Source organism: Branchiostoma floridae, chromosome 4 (genome assembly GCF_000003815.2).
Source record: "Branchiostoma floridae strain S238N-H82 chromosome 4, Bfl_VNyyK, whole genome shotgun sequence".
Classification (NCBI taxonomy): domain Eukaryota; kingdom Metazoa; phylum Chordata; class Leptocardii; order Amphioxiformes; family Branchiostomatidae; genus Branchiostoma; species Branchiostoma floridae.
This window is the reverse complement of record NC_049982.1, coordinates 23,394,169-23,419,212: the sequence shown is the minus strand read 5'-3', so window position 1 is coordinate 23,419,212 and position 25,044 is coordinate 23,394,169. Positions and strand designations below refer to the sequence as shown.

General features: G+C 41.6%; 3 protein-coding genes across 3 annotated transcripts in view; all 3 read left to right on the top strand.

The window, feature by feature from the left end:
* The first annotated feature begins 369 nt into the window (after window positions 1–369).
* On the top strand, window positions 370–15,045 carry LOC118414565 (antiviral innate immune response receptor RIG-I-like). The gene is made up of 19 exons (XM_035818685.1): window positions 370–587; window positions 1,143–1,283; window positions 6,940–7,091; window positions 7,452–7,617; window positions 8,024–8,125; window positions 8,565–8,717; window positions 9,013–9,222; window positions 9,483–9,585; window positions 9,892–10,150; window positions 10,558–10,720; window positions 10,861–10,953; window positions 11,196–11,350; window positions 11,661–11,796; window positions 12,084–12,323; window positions 12,572–12,739; window positions 12,951–13,024; window positions 13,329–13,495; window positions 13,789–13,983; window positions 14,658–15,045. The coding sequence occupies exons 1-19, from the start codon at window positions 428–430 to the stop codon at window positions 14,863–14,865; spliced, it is 3,045 nt and encodes a 1,014-aa protein (XP_035674578.1). The 5' UTR covers window positions 370–427; the 3' UTR covers window positions 14,866–15,045.
* Window positions 15,046–17,307: 2,262 nt separating this feature from the next.
* LOC118413656 (death domain-containing protein CRADD-like) lies at window positions 17,308–18,045 on the top strand. The gene is made up of 2 exons (XM_035817184.1): window positions 17,308–17,584; window positions 18,023–18,045. The coding sequence occupies exons 1-2, from the start codon at window positions 17,308–17,310 to the stop codon at window positions 18,043–18,045; spliced, it is 300 nt and encodes a 99-aa protein (XP_035673077.1).
* Window positions 18,046–18,645: 600 nt separating this feature from the next.
* LOC118413655 (antiviral innate immune response receptor RIG-I-like) overlaps window positions 18,646–25,044 on the top strand; it is a 13,930-nt gene continuing 7,531 nt past the window's right edge. The window contains exons 1-11 of the mRNA XM_035817183.1: window positions 18,646–18,655; window positions 19,045–19,515; window positions 19,805–20,320; window positions 20,575–20,637; window positions 21,024–21,413; window positions 21,743–22,228; window positions 23,040–23,186; window positions 23,793–23,933; window positions 24,059–24,213; window positions 24,395–24,667; window positions 24,735–24,744. Coding sequence (XP_035673076.1) covers window positions 18,646–18,655; window positions 19,045–19,515; window positions 19,805–20,320; window positions 20,575–20,637; window positions 21,024–21,413; window positions 21,743–22,228; window positions 23,040–23,186; window positions 23,793–23,933; window positions 24,059–24,213; window positions 24,395–24,667; window positions 24,735–24,744 — 2,662 coding nt within the window. The remainder of the gene's footprint in view (window positions 18,656–19,044; window positions 19,516–19,804; window positions 20,321–20,574; window positions 20,638–21,023; window positions 21,414–21,742; window positions 22,229–23,039; window positions 23,187–23,792; window positions 23,934–24,058; window positions 24,214–24,394; window positions 24,668–24,734; window positions 24,745–25,044) is intronic.

Here is a 25,044-nt window from a genome sequence, read left to right as displayed (position 1 = left end):
AGCAGAAGTATCAAGTGATCGGTCCCTCACCAACAGATCAATTTGCATAGAGGTATGTAGTATTACATTGCGGGCTTTGTTTGGACACCCTCTAGAGACAATTGCGCAATCCTGAAAGGTCGCCTATTATGTTGTCCCACCTGTAAGAATGACGTAATTCGGTCAAAGGTCTAACCAACCAGCGCCCAGCAGAGCTGTCTGAGCTTTAAAGATCTATAAATAAAGGTGCCCTGTAATGTGGGGTTCTCCGCTACAGTTTCGGTCCACGCCTTCAAACATCAATAATACATACATATCGATCTTTTTAACGTAACATATAGTCGGCGTACTCAGCTCAGGCTGTTGTTAAAGAGAGGTGGCTGACGTTACAGTCTGACACCAAGTTCCGAGCTCTACAGTACGGTGAAAGCAGGAAGTAACAGGTACGATGCCAGGTGCAGGTGCAGCCGGGACGGACGTCCAACCGGAGGCCGTACCGACCGGGGACGAACTGGGAAAGGCCCTTCTGGAGGCGTTCGCCCCGCTGCTGAAAGAGACCGTCATCCCTGGCAACATCATCGTCCACCTTATGGGTTACTTTGACAACGGTAAGTTTTGTGTTTTTCCTGTGTGGACAAGTAGTTAATGTTTTACCTTTCCTGAAGCTCCTCTTCCGGGTTAAAACGTTACATGAATGCGGCGTTGTGTTTACATTACATGCTAGGTTATAGCATCGGTACATTTAGATGTAATATTACACCATTATAGACCACAACATATTGCCTGAATCTACCTGAGCCCTTTGCCTTCGTCCAACAACCATTCCTGCCATTTCCATGCAACGTTAACGTTAGCGTTTGAGAATGTTGATTATACACATGTACGCATGGTACCGTCGATGTCCCCAGCGAAACAAGGAAAGTTAATGCTCTGATTTTGTTAGCCTGGTATCCAGCCGTATTATAGCTCCCGAGTCTCGGGAGCTATATTACGGCTGGATACCAGGCTATGATTTTATTACTCTCCCCCCCCCCCCCGAGTGTGTGTTACTTTCTATTCTCAATATACACAGCATTGCCATATATCCTCAGCACTGTTATATTTGTCAATGGAGGGTCGAAAAACAGTGTGGGTAATCTATGATTGCCCTGTTCTGTGTTTAGGTTTAGCGTTTGTCAGAACCGTCATTGCTGACGAGCAAAACAAGGGATCAGCTGAGGCAATGCAGACACTGCTGGTGAAACTACAGACGTGTGAACAGCCGGGATGGTTTCAAGCTTTCCTGAATGCACTAGCCAACTCAGGTACACGATACAGTTTCCTTCAACGTATTGTTCAGATATAAGTAATGGAGATGTATCTTAGTTTCAGTCATCCAATGTAGATAGAATGGTTAACAACAGTGTTCTTTTCTTGCATCACAATGTGTACGTTTACATATAGCCTTATGGTTTCTAGTTATGTTATCTCTAGGCAGAATTTAGGTGGTTTGAATACGGGGAACCCCCGACAGTATCATGCATAGTCTACCTGGGGACTTCCATGATTCCCACTTAACGTTACGGGGAATCTCCCTTGCTTGACATTTACTGCAAGTTGCAGTTGATCTGCATCTCGATAGGGGACAGATGAGGTCGCGATGGTTTGTTTGTTACCTTTGCCAGAATGGCATAAGGTTATACTTTCGGTCCGGTTGTATGTTTTCCCCGTTTGTGAACAGCATAACTCGAGAAGACTGCGACGAATGCAGCTGATATTTGGTGGGTGGGTAGGGGTTTGGAGAACGAAGGGGGAGTTCGATAATGGGCCCCCTAGCGGCTTGCTAAGGTACTGCAGCGGAACTTCCATGCTTGATATCTCGCGTTCTGGACATGCTGCGGTCGTGATTTTTGAGCGGTAGGGAGCCCTTAAAGCAGAGAGTGATTGCTGCGAGTTTGGGCCCCCTAGCGGCTTTGTTGGAAGTGCAGGCGCCGGTTTACTTGCAAACTTTTGTCCGTGGACAGTATAACTCGAGAAGAGTTCGACGGACGCTGATGATATTTGGTGGGTGGGTAGGGGTCTGGAAAACGGAGGGGGAGTACGATGATGGGCCCCCTAGCGGCTTCCCTTGGTACTGCAGCGCAACTTCCGGGTGTGTTTTCTCATCTTCTAAACATGTTATGGTCACGAATTTTGGGTGTTAGATAGCTCTTGAGCTCAGGAGTTAGGGACATAAGTTTGGGCCCCCTAGCAGCTAGTTAGGGATAGCCGGGGCATTCTTGTCAAAAACTTCTGAAGCATTACAACCCCCCAGCCTGGTTTGGTTGATTCCACCAGTGGCAGTGCTGTGAGAAATCTGATACTCTAGAGGAGTAAAGGTCAGACATTGCATCTGTCAGTTGAGCCTTAGGCCATATGATCAGTTTGTCATGCTAAAAGTAAGGGCATATGTACATAACAACAATCTTAGTCTGAATTCTACTCCTGAAAGGTAGGTACACTGTCATCTCCCCTTCCCCTTTCACTACATGGTCTGAAATTGAGCTTTCCTCGCAAAAATCTTGTAAAGGCCATTTTAGGTACATTTTAGGTAGAGGTACATTTTTTCATAGACTGTCTACAAAAAACTAAAGAAGGGATATTCCATGGAAAATTATTTAAAATTTTCTAGATAAATATGAGGTATGGTGGGCTTTGTGCATAAACTTAGAATTAGCACCCACCCCCTTGCAATTGAGAAAGGGTGGTACAAAAAGGTACTTGTATGTGAAAGAATCTGTACCTGTTGTATTTCAAAACCAGAGGAAGACAAACTACGTTTTATTTCAAACTGCCTCCCTAATGACCAGGAAAGTAAAGAGCTATTCGAAGAGGCCTGCAAAAGTTCCAAACTTTTACTGACGGAAACAAAACTATAACCTGTTAACATCACATAACCCACTCATTACAGAAAAAGTGGGTCACCTTCCACTGCTTCCAGAAAGAAGTCAAACCCAATATGCTTAGATTGTAGCTCTCAGTAGTACATATCATTACTAGAATAGCCACTTGTCTCTACTTGTCACCATTGTTATCTATACCAAAGTCTTTTATTTTCTGTGTGTTTAGTATTCTGTATGTTCCATGTTGTAATTAGTCCTCGGGCAAGAACTTGCAAACTTTCTTTCGTTAAAATATTACAACAATAAAAACCTGTGCACATGTACCTCTCCGCCCTCCCTACAAAGACTAATGATTAGATTTTGGGCCCCTTGTAAGTCATTGGCATTAAATTTACACAAGTTCTTACTATTTCATGGAGGTATAAGGTCACCAAACTCTAGTTGATAAGAGTTCGTGTGACTTAACATAGCATATAAAATAAAATTTTTATGTCTACAGACATCTTTCTACATAACAAACCTAGTTTATTTGGCAAAGGTATGTGTTCGTGGAACTCTAGTTTGAACTTTGTTTATTCATGCCGATTTTCATTGAGGGAAGAGGCAAGGGTCAGACAACGTATATATATATAACAGAGATACAGTTGTTAGTGAACGTATAGTTTTTATGGTCGTGAACGCATAATTGTTATCTACATCAAAAGGATTATTGCCCCTGATGAATTTAATGTATGGTTTCAAAGTTTACAGGATGATTCAAAAGTTTTATCAATTTATGATGGCTTTAATTTGTGATGGATGATGGGGCGGATTGGGTTGCTCGTGTAGGGAGGGCCCCTGTGAACATGCTGAGTATAAACTATGACTCCATTTGCACGACTAAGGCTACACTGACATCTGTGCGCATTGCATTGATTTTCGTTTGTAAGTACAAATCACACTGGTCACATGTGACCCAATAGCATCCCTGGTCAATCAGAATTTTATGCATGGGCTTCCTGTATATAGCCTCATTATCATACTCTCGCGAGAGAAGCCCCAGCATGACAGCGCGAGATCCTCTTACAATACCACAGCAACCAGTTGTTTAGCCTTGTAACTAGGGTGTTTGTGGAGCCTAGGATCATTAATCACTCCTAAACAGCTGTCTTTCCAAGACTTTAAGCCCTTCCCTCTGACATGAGAGCGGCCTCATGAGTAACTTCCAGCTGATTAGTTTTCCAGCCAGGCACCTGTCTTCATGTTGACGTCTGATTTTCCTCATTTTCAAGTGGTCTCTACACTTTTCGCTCTCAATTCACATGGTAATCTTTCTGTTCCTCTTCAAGATTGTACTTTTCCCTACTTATTGCTATATTTCTTGTCAACTTTGGAATTTTTCTGTTCTTTCCATATGTCTTTGAATCCCTACCAACACGTGGGTATACATGGCTGTAGTGTCCGGTATCTGGGTTGCACATCAAATTGAAGTCAGAATCTGTTAGCTAGCCATTGGGTTATTTAGCGGTTAGTTAAGAGGGGAACCTATGAAAGCGGTTTGCGGATTATAATTACCTATACAGGTATATAAGCTACCAAGGGACCTTTCCAAGGATACAAAGTTTACTCTACCAGATGATGCTTTAGGATTGCGCATTTTCAGTGCATGACCTGTCTTCATGCTGACTTCTGATTTTCCTCATTTTCAAGTGCTCTCTACACTTTTCCCTCTCAATTCACATGGTAATCTGTCTGTTTCTCTTGAAGCTTGTACGTTTCCCTACTTATTGCTATATTTCTTGTCAACTTTGGAATTTTTCTATTCTTTCCATATGTCTTTGAATCCCAATGACCCAACACGTGGGTATACATGGCTGTAGTGTCCGGTATCTGGGTTGCACATCAAATTGAAGTCAGAATCTGTTAGCTAGCCATTGGGTTATTTAGCGGTTAGTTAAGAGGGGAACCTATGAAAGCGATTTGTGGATTATAATTACCTACCAAGGGACCTTTCAAAGGATACAAAGTTTACTCTACCAGATGATGCTTTAGGATTGCGCATTTTCAGTGCATGATTGCGCATTTTCGGTGCATGATTGCGCATTTTCGGTGCATGACCTGTCTTCATGCTGACTTCTGATTTTTCTCATCTTTAAGTGCTCTCTACACTTTTCCCTCTCAATTCACATGGTAATCTTTTTGTTTCTCTTCAAGATTGTACTATTGCTTTATTTCTTGTCAACTTTGGAATTTTTCTGCTCTTTCCATATGTCTTTGAATCCCAATGAACCAACACTTGGGTATACATGACTGTAGTGTCCGGTAGCTGGGTTTCACATCAAATTGAATCAAATTTCAGTCAGAAACTCTTAGCTAGCCATTGGGTTATTTAGCGGTTAGTTAAGAGGGGAACCTATGAAAGGGGTTTGCGGATTACAATTACTTACTAAGGGACCTTTTCCAAGGATGCAAAGTTTAATCCACCAGAAGATAGGATTGCGCATTTTCGGTGCATGACCTGTCTTCATGCTGACTTCTGATTTTCCTCATTTTCAAGTGCTCTCTACACTTTTCCCTCTCAATTCACAGGGTAACCTTTCTGTTCCTCTTTAATATTGTACTTTTCCCTACTTATTGCTATATTTCTTGTCAACTTTGGAATTTTTCTGTTCTTTCCATATGTCTTTGAATCCCAATGAACCAACACTTGGGTATACATGACTGTAGTGTCCGGTAGCTGGGTTACACATCAAATTGCAGTCAGAATATCTTAGCTAGCCATTGGGTTATTTAGCGGTTAGTTAAGAGGGGAACCTATGAAAGCGGTTTGTGCGCGGATTATAATTACCTACCAAGGGACCTTTCCAAGGATACAAAGTTTACTCTACCAGATGATGCTTTAGGATTGCGCATTTTCAGTGCATGACCTGTCTTCATGCTGACTTCTGATTTTCCTCATTTTCAAGTGCTCTCTACACTTTTCCCTCTCAATTCACATGGTAATCTTTCTGTTCCTCTTCAAGATTGTACTTTTCCCTACTTATTGCTGTATTTCTTGTCAACTTTGGAATTTTTCTGTTCTTTCCATATGTTTTTGAATCCCTATGACCCAACACGTGGGTATACATGATTGTGGTGTCCGGTATCTGGAATACACATCAAATTGCAGTCAGAATCTGTTAGCTAGCCATAGGGTTATTTATATATGATTAGCGGTTAGTTAAGAGGGGAACCTATAAAAGCGGTTTGCGGATTATAATTACCTACCAAGGGACCTTTCCAAGGATACACAGTCTAATTCACCAGAAGATAGGATTGCGCATTTTCGGTGCATGATTGCGCATTTTCGGTGCATGATATGACCTGTCTTCATGCTGACTTCTGATTTTCCTCATTTTCAAGTGGTCTCTACCCTTTCCCCTCTCAATTCACATGGCAATCTGCCTGTTTCTCTTCAAGATTGTACTTTTCCCTACTTATTGCTATATTTCTTGTCAACTTTGGAATTTTTCTGTTCTTTCCATATGTCTTTAAATCCCAATGAACCAACACTTGGGTATACATGGCTGTAGTGTCCGGTATCTGGGTTACATATCAAATTGAAGTCAGACTCTCTTAGCTAGCCATAGGGTTATTTAGTGGTTAAGGGGGGAACCTATGAAAGCGGTTTGTGCGCGGATTAAAACTACCTTCCAAGGGACCTTTCAAAGGATACAAAGTTTAACTCACCGGAAGATGCTTTGAGATTGCGCTTTTTCTAGCCATAGGGTTTGTTAGCGGTTAGTTAAGGGGGAACCTATGACCGAGAATATCTCGGCAACAGAGCACAATCTTTCAAAGCGGTTTGCAGATTACAATTACCTACCAAGGGACTTTTCTAACGATACCAAGTTTAGCCCACCGGTACTGGTTTGCTTGCTTGTTTGAGGTCAGCATAAATCGACAAGTTGTGGATGGAACCTAGTGATATTTATTTGGTATGTACATGTGTCTAGCTTGATCAAAACACATTGGTGAAGATAACCGGTTAAAGTACTCTTTGAAGCGTCCCTCTCACACCGCATGCTTTGTTTGGTGCCCATCTTGCTCCTTCTGAAATTCAGGAATGTTTACTATTCAGGGTACGGTTACATTAAGAACATCATTGAGGGTCGAGAGATCCAGGACATGACTGGTTTCAAGCGCCTCCTACAGCTGTGGGCGCCGCAACTGCAGGTGGTCGTCGCCATGGAGATGCTGCCTCACCTTCCCTGTCTGTCGGATCAGGACAAGGTACGGGCATTTGTCCTTGTTGCATTATATGTACTTTTTACAGGTTTTATATGGCGAAAACTTCTTCTGTTTACCATTGGGTCAATGGGCACCGCCCTTTTAAGTTGTGACGTCAGGTTTTGGCCATCTTGGAACCCTCAGACAACCCATTTCTCCATTCAATTCAGGGAAAGGCATAGCGTCATTGATTTAGCAATTGTTAAATCAGCAATCATCAGTTCTTAAACGGAATTACCGAACAAAATTTGTCTATCTACCCCATTTGATTTTGGCAGATGTATGAATCCGGCTCAATCTCTTTTTTTTAACGAGCCGAGAAAATATATGTTATCACAATTTTCACGTTTTTTCTTCTTGTAGGAACAAATTGAAGCCGACAACCGTAGCCATGGAAACACACGAGCCCTGATCACCCTCATAGACCGTGTGACGCGATGCGGACCCGGCTGGTACACACAGTTCCTGGAGGGGCTGAGGAGGAGCAAGCATCAAGATCTTGCAACTGAGCTGGGAGACATAAAGAGAGGTAAGGGATCTAGAAGAGTTGAGTATGAGGAAAACACCTGTACCTGCTCAGATGCATTGAACTCCTCTTTTTACCGAATGGCACCGAGAGTTTTGCAACGTTGTCAGTCCTATGAGCCTGTAACGTTGTCGCACATACTGCCTGATCACAAAATGTATTAAACAGAACAAATACTGCATCAGACTTTCCAGGGTCTTATATGTATTCGTAAGGTGAATGAATTATGCACGGTTTAAACTGTTAATAGTTTAGCAATCAGCACTATACTAGGTGACGATACTACAATTAAAGAAAAAAAAAACAACTTCGTCAGATTTTAGTGACTTTATACCAATGGTGTTGGATTCAATTATGATTGCACCGTCAACATCTCAGATAGAATTTATTCCCAATGTTACATGAATAGAAGAGGACGTTGTCCCGGATCTGGACATCCATCCTGGCGACAAGGATGGCAGAGAGAAGGACGACGAGCATAAGAAGGGCGCCGGATCAGATTCAACAGGCTGTATGAAAATTTAAAAAAAAACATTCCTTTATTTGTCATTAAGCTACTAAGGGTGGAGATTCTTTTAGCTCTATTCAAAGGCCAAACTAAAATCCTGCTTAGACGACAAGAGTCAAACTAGGATAATAGGAACGTAATAGGTAGTGCTGCTATTATATTGTCGTCGCGTTCACAAACACTGTAAACAGGCACATGCTTTTGAGATGAAGACTATGAAATTTAGTTCAAACAATAGAGATTACACGAAATACATAATCAAAAACAATGCACGCTTAGCACCAAAATCTGTTGTTCAGTCATTGTATTCAGATAGCATGGGCTTTATCTCTTTAACCTTCTGAATGTCTTTCGCAAGCTTAAGCACTTTTACCGACAATTTTGTTGATCCTCGTCGGTACATTCATATGAAGATGACAGTTGTATATTAATCGTATTACAGCAGCAGACTCAGATTCAGAAGACCATACATGTGTCATCTCTGTGGAAGCACCGACCACTAATGGACTGGACGCATCTAACGGGGAACAACCGTTAGCAGTGGCCCTACAAAACCTCTGCACTGACGATGTTGCTGAGAAACAGGAGGATGAAGGTGAACTAATACACAAAGTATTAAGTCAACAGATACCACTTTCTTTTGTAAACTCATTTTCCTTTTCCTGTTATGGATGAAAATATAACTTATGATTAATTGTCAAAATCAGTAATTACAGTATTAATGATTGTAATGTCACCATTACCTACACAGAACCTTGTCATATCATTACACTTTTCCTGGATTTTGCTCTTTCGAGACTTTGTCAATGGTCTAAAAAGTACCGACGGCACTATGGTGACTCCTAAATCTAATCTGAACTTACTAGAACATCCATGCCGTTTTCATACAGGATGCGAAAAGATGACGCCTCTACAAGCCGCCAAACCGCCTCTCGAACAAAGTGAACTGAAGGACATCCCCATGCGAGGCTACCAGATGGAGCTGGCAGAGCAGGCACTACAAGGCCGGAACACCATCATCTGTGCACCTACCGGTAGTGGCAAGACTCGCGTGGCCATCAAAATTACTCGGGATCATCTAGAAGGTGGTGCCGCCTTCGGTGATTACTCCATTTAGTTTTATTTGATAATAATGGCGGTGATAAAGACTTCTAGGAAGAAATAAAAGGACTAAAGAAAGAGTTGCACGCTGTAACGATGTAGCTCAATAGCCTCTTACACATTGTTCTCATCTGTATCCTCTCCACCTCTCCCCCAGCTTATTTTCCTTTTTCTTTGTACTTGTAAGCCACGAACATCTTCCGCTTCTCTTATAAAAAATCTATCTAACAGAGATGCGCCTCTTCCCATGTTTCTAAAGTGGCAGCAGGTGTGGATGCACGGCGGCGTGTGGTGTTCCTGGTCAACAAGGTGCCTCTAGTGGAACAGCAGTACAAAGCATTCAGCGAATACCTGAGTCCCAAGTGAGTCATTCACTGACATCCATTGTCATATATATAGTTACATCGATGTTTTTTGTAGGCGTGGCTGCTGCCATCGAAAGATAAATAGATAGTGTGATATAAGACCTGCGTAGTTCCTATAGCACCAAATAAACCACCGTGCGAGCGTAGCGATCATCGTGGCGCATCGTGGTTGAAGTTGGATGTTTGACCCTCAGAGAAGCATAGACAAATCACACCATGCATGTACATGTTCCAAGTGTTGGGCAGTATAGCAGCCAATGGTTTAGTTTCTATGGCAAGTTAGACTTGTTTCTTTTTCTCCAGGTACGACATTTTGCCTCTGAGTGGTGAAACTGCCGCCGACATCCCGGTTGGGGAGACACTCCCAGATTACGACGTCATCATCCTGACGGCACAGGTTCTGGAGAACGCACTGAGAGACGAGCTGATCTCCCTGGACACGTTCTCCATGCTGATCTTTGACGAGTGTCACCACTGCCAGAAAAACGATCCGTACAACGCCATCATGACCAGGTACATCAAGCAGAAGGTGGAGATGAAGAGCAGCATCAGTCTGCCACAGGTAAGGTATTGCAGTCATACAATAGTAGCAAAACATATGATGTATGGCAACAAATAGACAATCATAGAGATAGACAAGCCCCAAACAATTCTGTCGTTGGGAGTGACAATAACGCCAGGTTGTACATGGATGATCAAAAACGTTGTTCATATGCATTGGATCATCATATCTACTACTGTTGCACAGTCACATTTTGCCATTTTTTGCATATTTCAATTCAATTATGTACAATGGTATCACATATCTACAAGAAGCTACATTTGAAACTTAAATATGGCATTTTCCAACATGGCACAAGGTTCCTTGATGAACAAAAACTAAAATGTAATGGGTCTACTCACATTTAATTAATCAATCAAATGGTCAGCTGCAAGAATTATGTTGTCCCATTTTTTATATTTTTGTAGATCATCGGCCTGACTGCTTCTCTGGGTGTGGGGAAGGCAAAGGGCCAGAAAGAAGCTGTGGAACATATCCTGGGGGCGTGCGCTAACCTGGACGCAGCGTGGATTTCTCAGGTTGTGGAGCACAAAGACGAACTGCGGAAATACAACCAGAAACCAGACGAAGGTAGATAACGTTATATCTCTTCTGTCCTGTGTACCATTCCACTGTTGATTCCTTAGATAGCTTCTACTGTAACAGTGTAATCTGCCATTTCTGTAGTTGGCATTTCTGGAAAGTGCTTCACCATCACTTTTATTTTGCAGAAGTGAAGCCTGTGAGTGGACGAAGTGAAGACCCGTTTGCAGATATGATAAACATGATCATGGAGGACATTGAGGGAACTCTGGCAATAGAGGGTGAGATAGGTTCGCTTTGCTACCACTAGCAAATTCCAAGGAGAGTGGATAATATTCAATTATCTAATTTGGAACGACAGATAGATTGAAAAAAAAATGTTAATGTCAACATGTAGGTAAAACGAGAAACCAAAGAGATTTATGATTAGCAAAGGGTCAGTGGAGTAACGATCGATTTCGTTGGCAACAACATGATTATGATATGGTGATGTGGTCCATAATAATTCTTCTCGTTTCTACAGCTTCAGAGCATCTGACCACAGCAGAGCTGAAGCCACCGCGGCAAAGAGAGAAGCAGGCGTATGAACAGTGGGTGGTGACCCTAGCTAGGAAGGGTGCAATACTCAAGAATAAGAGAGTCAGCCGAGCCATTCATGCTGCTACAACACACCTCAGAGTAAGTTTTGCCATCTCCTAGAATCATTGCATTGAACCAGGAAATATGCAAACGTGGCCGTGGTTTCCGTAATGTCTATCACAGACCCTACGTATACAGTGAGTATACGTAGGTTTTATAAAAAAAAATAGAATAATGTCCCCTGGCTTTCACACGTAACTTCACTGCAACGTCATCGGCCAAATAGTCAAATACAAAATTGAAATAGATTTGAATTTCCAAACAATACGTACTCTTGCACTTGACTCCTCTCGAATCTTATATCAAATATATAGAAATCTCAATGTACAGTACGTTGTAATCACTGCAGAAGTACTTTGATGCCCTCGCCATCAACGCTGACGCCAGAACCAAAGATGCTCTGCAGTACCTGGATAAGTTCGTGACGGGTTTGCAAGAGGCTGGGTTTGACGAAACTGATGAAGATCTGGTGAAGCACTTCACAGGTACTCTAGGCCGCCGTGTTTAGTCTTAGAGTTCTATATACTTCAAATCTGTATAGCATAGATAGTTTTCCTAAAAGCACATGCCCTGAATGCAAACATGACACAATAGCTACAATCATAAAGCTTACCACTGGAAAGCATAATCTGTATCAGAAATTGCAGAGAATCTGTGTCGATGCATCATTACACTCAACAACTTGCAAATACACGTGTGCCCCATTTTGATTTTAAACCTAATCATTGGTACGTTTTTATAAGTTGACGCGTACCTTTATCGTCGTTGTTAGAGGCAAAAGAGAGGCTTCAGGAATATGCTGCAGATGAGAAGTACTCCAACCCGAAGCTGGACCAGCTGAAGTACATGATCCTCCAGGCGTACGCAGAGAAGCCCGACTCCCGCTGCCTGCTGTTCTGTAAGACCCGAGCTCTCACCATCGCCCTGCTCACGTGGATGCAGGAGGACCAGGCCCTCCGCAAGCTCAACCCGGGAAGACTCGTGGGCGCTGGGGCCAGTGAGAGTACAGGAGGTGAGCAGTTGGTCAATCACTGTTCCTTTTTTGCAGTGTTTACTGTGTCCCTTCGCATGAAGATTTGTACGATACATGTCATTCAGGTTCCACATCATCAGCATTTGTTTAGTCCAGAATGTTATAGGGCGCATTTCTATCTTGTTATACAGTCTGTAAGAAAGTATATGAGGAGGGGTGGATGAAAGTCTTGAATTTTCCAATATTGTTCTTTCCAAATTGAACACATTATGCCTCTTATGCTGCAGGTATGACCCAAAACCAGCAGGTGGAGCTGTTGGAAATGTTCACCACCGGAGGCAACAAGATTGTCATCTCCACCTCTGTGGCAGAGGAAGGCATAGACATCGCCAAGTGCAACTTCGTGTTCCGCTATGACTATGTGGGCAATGAGATAGGCAAAGTGCAGACCAGAGGTAATTGCACTACATTTGGATACACATTCTCTCTAATTATCAGATAAACATCAACATCCAAAAATCTGAGCAAAAGATGGCTGGTCAATTCTAAGATTAGTAAAATTGAGAGGAAATATTGAATTTGTACACTGGTCTATCATTGGTCAAAATATTGATGCATTTTGGCCCAAGTAACTTGTGTCAAACACATCTATTTCCTTCTGTACAGGACGTGGTCGCGCGGAGGGCAGTAAGTCCGTACTGATTGCTGGAAGGGAAGGCGGAAATGTCCTGAAGGAGAAGGTACAATGGCTATGTCACTACAGTCAGCTTGAATCACGTATTAACAGTTATGTCTTGAAACTGCATTGACAAACGACTAAAACATGCTGCTATTGTCTATAAGAGTGACGTTTTTTTCTATGGGGAATAATGTGCAAAAGTAGTGCAAAATCAAAACTGAACACTATGATATAAGGAAGTGGAATCGATCTTCCACAATAATACATTATTCAGCAGTGAATCCTCTCACACGAGCTGAAAGAACTATATGACAAAATAATATCCGTAGACCAAACATATAACGTCAACCATCTTCAATTTCCAGTTGAACACCATTCGTGAAAAGCTGATGGAGAAGGCCATGCTGCAGGTGTGGCACATGCAGAGGGAGAAACATACAGACTTCATGAAGGAGGTCCAACGTCTGCAAGAAGAGTCTAAGAAGGAGAGAGATCTCGCGCAAGCGCTGAAGGAATTGCACAGGAAAACTAAGTAAGATGCAGAATCATAGAAGCCTAGCTATTGTTAGAAATGCACTTCATAGAAGGTGGAACTAAATCAATCTTGTAGTTTTAAAATTGTCGTCAACGAACATATGATGATGTCCTTATACCAATAAAACATCTGCAAAGGGCCCAAAAATTTGATAAATGTTTCCAATTGAAATAATTAATTAGACATAATGTTTTAACTTTCAATATGTCATCTGCCTTTCAATCCTTCGGTTCATAGCGTTATAAATTGAGCGGTAACGATGCTTTAATGTGCTGTCTTTTTCGACTTAGGAAAATCCATGGAATGGGCATGAAGCTCCTCTGTGTGAAATGCAAGGAGTTTGCCTGCAATGTCAGCGATTTCCGCAAGATCAAGGAGAACCATCACGTAGTGGTGGACAAAGTCTTCCCCCAGCGGATCATCATCAGACCACACCCACCCAAGAAGATTGACGACTGGGAAATGAATGGAAAAGTGTACTGCAGGTAATAGGACTCATTTCCCGGTACGATGAATTTTAGATGATCAAACAGTGAGAATAGCAACAAACTTCTGACGTCTTTCCAACAATTTAAGAAAACTATTACAAATTCGTACAAGAGACACCTTGTACACATGCTCACTTCTTACCAGTTGAGGTACCATTAATTTTTTTCCTATCACACCATGTGTAGAGCAGTAACGAGGCAATCAGAGATATTAGATTTCCCATCCTTACCCTTGCTACTTTGCGACCTTTCCTGTATCATCAAGAAAACACCTAGCACACTTTACAGTGCATACGAGTACATGGTAATGCCGCAAGGTTTCCTTAAAGAGGGGAAGAAGGGTGCTTTGTGCCCCTTATCCTCGGGGAGCAGATACTTTGACTAGCATACAAGTTGCTATTAGGTCACACGTAGCCACAGTCTTTAACTGTGACCTGTCTGACGGTAATTAGACCCCATCCTAACCGTACAATTCTCTATAAATACACAACGAGAAACGAGGCCCTTTCCACACCCCTTGGTGGCTCCGCTCCCTCGAAAACCCCTCCCCCATGAAATCGAAACACCTCTTGCACATCGGGATTTGCACACGCACTCGCACACACAGACACCCCCAAAACAATACTCCACCCCATTCTGAAGAAATTACAGTTGTACGTATTTCGTCACAGGAACTGCAGACAAGACTGGGGAATACAGATGGTGTACAGACAGGCCAGCTTCCCCACTCTGAAGATCGAGTCTTTCGTCCTGGAGAAACCGGACGGATCGAGGCTGACCTGCCGGAAGTGGAAAAACGCACCCTTTGACGTCGAGGACATCACCCCTGACGACATTTCCGGGATGCTGGGGACGCCGGAAGAGGAGGATGCATATTAGAATTGTTGTACCCCTTATGGAACTTTAACTATAGCTGTACTATACCCACACCCAGTTCCCAGTCTGCAGAGTGAGGATGTCAGTGTTCACCAGCTTAAATACGAATTCCAGAATCGCTATGAATTCAGATGCTATGAAGGTTACAGTAATAAGTCACAGGTAATATGCAATAATAATAATAATAATAATGATAATGATAATAATAATAATGATAATGATAATGAAGTAAAAAGCTATGTACAATGACGTATTTGTACAACTACTTTGCTGCTGCTTTGAGAAAACTTTTAGAATTACTTCCCAGCGTAAGCAGAATATATTGTAGAGGGACCTATATTACTTAAGGTATAACGTTACATATGTATGGTATCGGGATCGGTCAATCGTCCTGATGTGTTGATGAGACGCTTATTAGCTTGGATGTATTATGTCGTAAGTATGTATATTGGATTTATGTAATATTCGTCTGTATACCGAATGAATAAAATGCGCTAATGATATGCACCACAACTAACGCTTAACGTACTATCTGGGTAGGACATGTATGGAGATAGATGTATAATTTCTTAGCCATAGGAGAACGTGTTTTTGGTACAGAGTTTAAGCAATGACTCTAGTACCCCCCCCCCCCCAATACGAAGAGTATTAGTAAAAGTTTTACACGCTATATCCCTACACAGCGACAATGTAACGCGCTTAAGTAGCAAAAAAAAATGATTCCGTCAGTCTTCTGACCCGTCTCAAGTTGAAATAACCCGGTGCCAATGACAATCTACAAATTTGAATAATGATGCAACTAATGTAGCGTGCTTAACCCAATGGTTACCGGCACTGCTTCTGGAACTAGAAGCCGTCGGTTCGATCCGGTCTGTGTCGCTCACCCGACATTGCCCGACATTCGCTCTACCGAAAAGGGGTGCCGTCCTAAATGGGACGGGAAGTCATGTCGTGGTCCACTGTTCACTGTTTTTCGAAAAGAGCTAGGGGAATTTTCCGGTACAATGAACCTGTTAAAACTGTACATACTGTGTGTCATCTTCTTCTTGTTCGGTACCCCTAGGGGTATGGGCAATGTAGTGTATTCTCTGTCAAGACAAGCGTTTGTTTATTTGAACCTTTATGCAGTGGAAAAATAGGTCTTCAGTAAGCTTAACTATACTGGTTTCTGATCGCTTTCACCTTCACTAGCTATACGCAGAGGTGCCATTCGAGCAAATTATTGAGAATGGTTTCAAGCGTGGCATCCAGTCCACTGTGTATTGCAATAGCCATTAGAAAAGGCCTGACAGTTATCAAAGTAACAAATTTAATACAGTGTACATATCGTGAACCTGCAGCTCCACAGCAAGTTGTCCAAACCTACAAGAATCCTGTTATCAAAAGCTGCAAAAGATCAAGACCACAGTTCCATAGTATGTTTAGTACTAAAAAAGTTCTGATGCAATTCCAAGGTCAGCCGCCACGGGGCTTTTGTATCCACAGCACCTGCACACATACAAAACATGTTTGTTCGCAATTCATTTGGAAATTCCTAAGATATTTGTATACGAATACACATATACAGATAACGTTAAATACATACATGGCAAACGGAGCCAAAAAGTATACCTCAATTTTAGATAAATCTCCGAAACCCACTGATTGCAAGGGTAGTATGTGAACTCTGACCTTTAAACTCGCCTGAAGCAGAAAAAAGCTGTTGCTTACGTAGCCAATATCATAACATTCATAAACGAGTTCGCGGTGCCACCTAGGTAATTTTCCTAAACAGTAAAACAGTCATTTGTCGTCTAAGCACGTCTACTCATGACCAGTAGGACTTTCATCCAGTTACATTATATACCTTTGTGTTCTGTGGTTAGCCTCGTTTTGATGGTTGACCGTTGTTCACCTGTGTTCAGGTGACGCTAGGTATAAATAGTCGAATCCCTGCAGACTTCTCCACTACGCGGCACGTAAGGCCAAGCTGAGGTAAGCAAGTCCTACCCTAGTTAGACCTTTGATTAGCATATCACAAGTACATATTGCCCAAAATAGACTAATTGTTTTCCAAGTTTTAAAATTCTGGATCAGGTGTAGCGAAGGTAATGCGGAAGTAAATACAAACGATACCTTAAGCAAATAACCAGCGTGTAGCTACAGCTCTCTCAATGGTCACTTGCAAATATTCTGTACAGTAAAGATACGCAGACAAACAGATGTAGGAACGGTTAACACACGTGCACAGTACAATATTCAGGAAATGATCCTAAATTTGTTGGCAAAGCTTGCTACGATTTGATACATAAAGCCCTGTTGCTTTGTCCACAGTACGAGATTTGAAGCCAATGCACAGTTTTAACCCAAGAGAGCAGTAACGACGGAACCCGTCACACCATCAGTCAGGTAGAATACTGAATCCGTACGAGCTGCAGAGAAAATATCAATGATATTCAGCAAATCATGGAACAGAGACACAAGGCCCTCCTTCTCGCCAAACGACTGGAGATAACAAGCGATCTACGGTTTAGGAACATTCGACGACATCTTATAGACCATGGGATCCTGAACGGTGCTGATCTTGACGAGATAGAAAATCATGAATCACGTGAAGATGAAGTCAAAGCTTTGCTGGACGTTCTCCCGACCAGAGGACCGAATGCATTCTCGGTGTTTCGGGATGCCTTGAAGAACAGCTACCCGCATCTGGCACGGGTCTTACAGGATGAGCCGCCCACAGGTATGCAGTACATATGTACATCTTTAGAAATCATTGATCAAATTAGATTAAAGTTACCCGTTAGGCTTAGGTCACATTTCCAAACCGGGGCCCGGTCGGGATGTTTAAAGAAGCAAAAATTAGATTGTATATCTAAAAATATACACAAATTATGCCCATGAATCTTTTCTTGACATTTTGCGTATTTTGATGTCTTTTATATCATTATTTTCGCTCCCAAAAGCTGCCCGGCCAGGCCCCGGTGTGGAAATGTGACGTAGGCCTTAGACATATTGTCAACGGTGGTAATCAAGAGGGATGGAAAAATGGATTGCTCTTGAATACATCTAGATTTACAATCCTCATATAGTACTTTTCACATGTATTCTGATAACCGGCATATAGTCAGTTTCAGTGACAGGTGTTCTCATAAACCTTTATTGTAGTTTTCACTTTTAGGTATTTCTATGACCCCCATGTAGTGCTTGTTTCAAACGAATATTATCATAACCACTATTTTGTACTTTTCACGGAGTACATGTAAATCTATTTTGTATTCTTATATCCCTCATATAGTACTTTTTCGTATAGGTGCTCTTGTGAACCTTTGCTTCAGCACAAATGCGGATAACCCCACTTTATCATCTTTATTTGCACATGCACGTTCTTTCCCATGGGCTAAATGTAGCAACGGTAAAGCAAATCATTAAGTAACGTAGCAGTCCTGAACAGTCTCAGTGGGACAAAACAAATAGTTTAAAACAAACCATGCATATGTCTCTTCCATTTCATTATACAGGTGTATATGAGTTGTTGTAGTACAATGTTGTCAGAGGATGGTATATGTACAAATGGTTCGTCTGTTTAAATCGTGTATGTAGAATTAAGTCACTGTACAGTGTACATTCTAATACAAAATGGACTTCGGTTATTAGAATATCCCCCAACCAGTGAATCTTTCAAAGGCGTAAAAACGTTTCAATGTCTGGTCAGTACATGTTGTTCACAGAGTGACCAAGTCTCTGGCAAAGTCTCGGACCTAGTCTAGTACTCTCGCGAGACTAGGTCACTCCATGAACAAGATGTACGGAGGTACGTGTCTAGTATACGCCTTTCAAAGAGTCACTGATTGAGAAATATTCTATCAACTGTATTAATATGTGCCTAATGAATCTCTTCAACGAGATATAACGCCCTTGCTTGATGTAACGTCCTTGCTTGGAGGAGTATCTTCCTACTTCAATTTGAAGGGGGTGATTACTAATCCTCAATTGAGCCATTGCTTCGTGGTATATTAAGGTCTTGGTTTAACAATAAGTAACCTTAACTAGAGAATCTTGCTTACATGATAACAGGTATTCTCATAACCCTCATATAATACATTTCACTGACCGGTATTAATGTTCTCGATGTAACGTTACATGAAAGTCTGATTATGTGTTTAGCGCCAAGTGATCATCTTTATCTTTGTGCTTTTCTAGAACCACGTGTGTTCATCATCCATGCAGGAGAAGACAAAGAACCATTTGTCCGTCCACTTGTCACCAAACTTCAGCAAAAGGGTTTGGCCGAGAAAGACATTTTCTTCGATGACGTGTCCATCAAACCTGGTGACGTCATAAGGGAAAGAATACTTTCAACGCTATCAAGTCAAACTTTAGAACTTGCTGTCATTGTTGTTAGTACATCATTTCTTAACAAACCCTACTGGCCTAAACTGGAGTATGAAACATGTCTGAAAAACAACAAACGAATATTCCCCATTTGGGTTGATGCCAACAATGACAACTTTAAGGCATTCAGTGAACTAGTCGGAAAGTACTCACCCACGTTGAAACAGCTGAGTGCCCGACGTGTGAAGAGAGACAACGTTACCGAGGAACTGCCAAACATCGCTACAGAGGTCCTACAGCGGCTGTCTACATTGGAAAGAGGCATTCCGAAGCCCACAGGTTGCAAACACGATTATTTTTTAAAATTGAATCATTTTCATAACGCAACTATTTGATTAACAAAAACTGATGAAATGAATAACTTTCGTGTGTAAATAGTTGATTGAATATGTAATTTGTTTATCTGTGATATACGGGGCGGCGTAAATGATTATCAATTGCAAACATATGCTTATATGTTTGCTTACAAACATGATTTTTGTCCTGTATTTATCACTAAGAAACATGTTGATGTCTTCATGAAAGCGGCATTGGTTATATTCATCGACCGTGTCTACCTTTCTTGCAGCAATACAAACACTACTTTGCCTGGCACCTTCCCCGTTCCCAACCGATTCCGGATCCTCAGATGAAGACGATAGCATCAAAGACCAAGACACGTGTTCGGCAGGGGTTACCGACGAGCAGCAGATCGAGGACAAACTCAAGGATGAAAAGGAAAAGCACATAGAACTGCTTGGAAAAGTCGGAGGGATGCAGATACAGTGGTTAAAGGATGCGGAAAGCCTTCTGCCAAGAGAAATGATTGTAAGAAAGACAGAGGACATGTTAGACAACCTTTCTCAGTACAGTCTGCGCATCCTTAAGGTTAAGATGGGCTGTGCCATCGTTCACCTAGTCCCAGACAGCGTAGCAGCTTTAGACATGTTTTGGAGAGACTATAAGTCTGGGCAGCTCAGTATTAACTTCTCTGACTATCTACTCACGGATGAGATGCGAACAGTTGTCGGCAAAGACTTAATGGTGCGAGTCATCATACTGGAAGAGCAGTACCGGCAGTGGAAAAGATATTTCCAGAAAACAGGTGCTTTTTTGACAGTTGCATTTCGATATAATATAATATGGTAAGTAAGATATAAGCGGGTTGTAAGTGAACTTAAATCAAGTAACGTTCACCTCCACGAAGACTGTGCATAAAGCCGCGTAAGACCTACTTCTACATGTAACTAAATATAGATATCTTTAAATACACTTCTAAATACAATTCCACACGCACTAGATGACCAAGTTGTTTATCATTACTCACTTAATGGCAAAATATACATGTTTCCATTTCAGACAATGTGAAAGAGGATATGGCAGGTCAAGGAACTGACACAGATATTCCTTGGGTATTGCCAGGTGAGACCATTGAATATTTTTGAATGCATTTAGTGACTAGATTGAACAGAGTATATTTCCAACGATGCTTAACTGTCATCCGTACATCTGGGGCACATTTCACTACGGAGCTATGTTTTGTAGCATTTCTAGTATCATTAATGGTTTCTCTCTGATTTTTTAAATGTATTCGTTACCAAACATGTTTCATGCAGTTGTTTGTATATCATGAGTACCTTGTATAGTACTACTATGACGTAAAATGTCTGGCAGGTTCCTTAGGTATCTAGTTTTAACACAGGACCAGGGAATTATGTTTCATGAACAATAAGACGCCTTATCACACACTAACGATGGCTTGGATTAACATTTCAGACTTAGAACGATTGATGTTGTGTTGATTTTAGAGCTGAAAGCAAGACTACAGCTGATCATCAACTCACACGACGTGAGATCCGAGGCAGCAGAAAGGATTGCGGAAGTAGAAAGGAAACTGGTCCTAAGTGATCCACAGATATATCGTCAAATCTTCAAAACATTTCTCGGGCATTCTGCAGTGATACTGAAGACCGGTGTGGGCTCTCTGCTGCTGTCGTTTTTCCGCATCAGCGATGTTGAAAGATTCTATCACACATACTCCAGGACTGAACCTGGGAGTTTGTCGGTAGAACTGTCGAAAGTACTGGTATCAAAACAGTTTGCCTCCGTCATTGGCGAACGAAATGTTGAACGACTGTCAGTGCGAATTCATGTGGATCACGAAGACTACCAGGCTATTAGGAAGAGACTCAGGAAAGGTACATGATGGATATCTAAAAATCATTTTTATCCAACTGTTACAGTTTTCATGTGATTATAACACGGGAGATATTGAGTGCCAAACTGGTTGATTTTAATTCTCTCTGAAAGCTTAAACAGCTTAAACCGACATTTGTTTTGTAGATTTGAAGTTAAGCACAACTAGATCTTGATTACGCAGTCTGATTGAACATAATCAGAAAACTTGCCTTTAAAGTAAGAGGGATTGCCAATTATAAATTGTAAAGAGGAGCCTATAATTTTCTCTTGTGTTCTCTGTGAACTTCACAATACACCATGGCTGAAAAATGTATTTTTGTCAATTCAGGTCTTGTTCGATCAACATCCCTGGAAAGCTTGCAGTACAGCATTAAACCAAAGAAAACGTCACGCACATGTCTCAGTAAGTGCATTGACGCACTGAACTTGGCTTCTTCTCCTCGTGGTAAGATGTTCAACGGATGGGAATCCGACATGGCAAAACTGCTGCAACAAAGTGCCCAGAAAAAGCGTCAACTGATGGCCAAACTGGAAATAGCTAAGAACCAAGAAAGTGAAAAAGCCGACGAATGCCTCGGTCTGAAAGTGGAAGTCAGGCGCCTGTTAGACATGTCAGAAAAGAAAGACTCGATGAAAGATGAACTTCTGAAAACCAAAGAACAATTGACAATTAAACTGAAAGAAAATCAGGAATACATAGAGAGCCTTGAGAAGGACAAAAAGTCAATGCAGGAAAGGACTGAAACACTTCAATCACAAATCCTGAAGCTTGAGAACAAGCTGGCCCTTCTGGAGGACACGAGGGAACCAACAGGTAATTCTAAGTTTATAGTACCTGTTCTATAAGGTTATGCACGCATAGAAATAAATACATTTGCATTTTATGCAATTAGAAACATGTAATGCTTCAGACCATTGCGAGGTAAAAAGCGACTTCACGTAGACCTCGAAACAGCTTATGTCAAACACGAATTCGTTTAACCCTATTCAGACTGGGGGAGGGGGGGTTCTGAAAGGGTACTTCTTGTCATATATCGTTAATATTTAACACATCTTAGTGTGACATTTACAAGTAGATATTCATAAATATGCTAATGTTATGACGTAATCGGTCAAAATTCAAGATGGCCGACAATATCATGATGAAAAGTATAACCAGCTTATTTTCACTCAGATTTCATCACTACTTGGTATTTTTTTTATTGAAAACATTACTGTGAACGTCTTCAATCCGTTTTCATGGGGTTTTAGCGTTATATGTTGAAAAAGATGTATCTTAAGACATTTAAGGTTAACAATCCAAGATGGTGGATAGCTAAACTACAGATGACGTCATAATTACGTCAGGTAAAAATCAATTAATGACGTCATAAGTACGTCATATTACGTCATAATGATACAAAGATTTTAATAATTATAAAACTTGACAAGCATATCACCCCCTGCAAATTTGGTGATCGTACAGTAAGCCGTTTTGAAATTAGGAAGGGGAGAGGCCAGGCCAGGGAATGCCCAAAAGGCCCAGTCTGGATAGGGTTAAGGTTCTATTTGTTTTATAGGAAAGATTTGACATGCTTTTGACTGACAATTTTACTCTCAAACACATACTGCTGACGTATTGCCAGGAGCAGTCGACACAGACATCACGTCAGAGCCCATTCCGACCGGGGACGAGCTGGGAATGGCCCTCCTGGAGGCGTTCGGACCGCTTCTGAAGGAGACGGTCATCCCCGGCAACATCATCATCCACTTGATGGCTTACTTTGACGGTAGTAAGTTGTGTTTTTACCTGTATGGGTCTGACAACATCATCAAGTGTTACCCATACGTACGTTATTTGTATGGATTATATATGAACAATATATTATTACTAAAAAATATTTTTTGCTGGGATCTAGTACATACGATCAAAACTTCGAAGCTAATATAAGCGTTATCAATAAGAATCAAGTTTCAAACACAATAAAGTCTCCATAAGGATATTTATGCACGCATTGAGATACTTATATCTGCATAATTAAAAATCATGATCGGAGAGCGATATCAAACGTGACTTCATGTCTTATAAAGGGCGTAGCTTTTCACTAGATCCTTTATGTAACATTGCTTTATCAGTTCAATTTGAAAAAAAAACACTGGCATGAACTATATTGATACAAGCAAATACAATCCATTTTGTTGAAAATATGAACAAAAAATTATGCCAAGCACTGCATTCAGAAACTAATGTACTAATACTAGTTCTCAAGTTGAAAATGCTTTTCACTCAATAGCCGGAAGACAAAGACATAGAAAACTGAGGAGGATATTCTATTCGGACACTGGCCTCTACGGTGAAAGGTGTAAACTGTAAACAATTCTATTTTGCTGTTCTGTAGGTTTAGCGTTTGTCAAAGCCGTCATTGCTGACGAGAGAAACAAGGGACCAGCTGAGGCAATGCAGACACTGCTGGTGAAACTACAGACATGTGAACAGCCGGGATGGTTTCAGGCATTTCTAGATTCTCTGGACAAGTCAGGTGAGCAGTGTGGTTTCTAATAGTAAATGGAATTCGAAGCAAAAGCCAATTGCGGATGTTTATTCGTCATATTTCAAGTGATTCTTATGCCCGAAAAATTACCTTGAAGGTTGTGTATCCAACAGGGTATAGTCATATCAAGACTATCATGGAGGACCGAGAGACAATCCAGGATATGACTGGTTTGAATCGCCTCCTACAGCTGTTGGCGCCGCAACTGCAGGTGGTCGTCGCCATGGAGATGCTGCCACACCTTCCCTGTCTGTCAGAGCAGGACAAGGTACTAGCGTTTACACAGTATTGAATTTATTTTTCGACATACTTATATTTGGCACAACTGTTGCTAGTAACGACAACGAATTTATTCTAAGATTTGTACAATGTACCTGCATGTGTCTGCATGCAGATGATTACGGACGAAATGATCTGCATTGTCTGACCCCTAACAATGTGTTTTACAGGAGAAAATCGAGGCAGAAAACCGTAGCTATGGAAACATACGAGCCCTGATCACTCTCATAGACCGCGTGACGCGATGCGGACCTGACTGGTACACACAGTTCCTGGAGGGGCTGAGGAAGAGCAAGCATCAAGATCTTGCAGATGAACTGGCCATGGATCCCGACCTTGTGTACAGAGATGTCGTCAACAAACACGAACCTCTGCTGTGTGTGACAATTGTTCCGGAGAAAATGCTGCCTTATCTCAAAGAAGTTCTTACACAGCGAGCAATGGTATACTTTATTATTCAATTGAAGTTGTGCCATTTTTTATGCCCTCTGCTTTCGACATATAATTCAGGACGGGAACGGTATCGACTAATAGAAATGGGGGGGGGGTACAAACATTTAGACAGGGGAGGCTTTGCAGACCCTTAGAAACTGGGCGGTACAGACATCTAGGAATACTGATGTAGACTTTTAGAAACCGTCTGTGCATGTGTGTGTGTGTGGAGGGGGGGGGGTGTTACAGACATTTAGGAACGGGGTGGTACAGATCTTTAAAACCGGGGTAAACACTTTCCGCAACATTTTACCAATTTCTGGAATTACGCACGCCTATCTTACATGCTTCTTCCAGTCGGTTTTTTAAATGTTAATCCCTTTCTCTT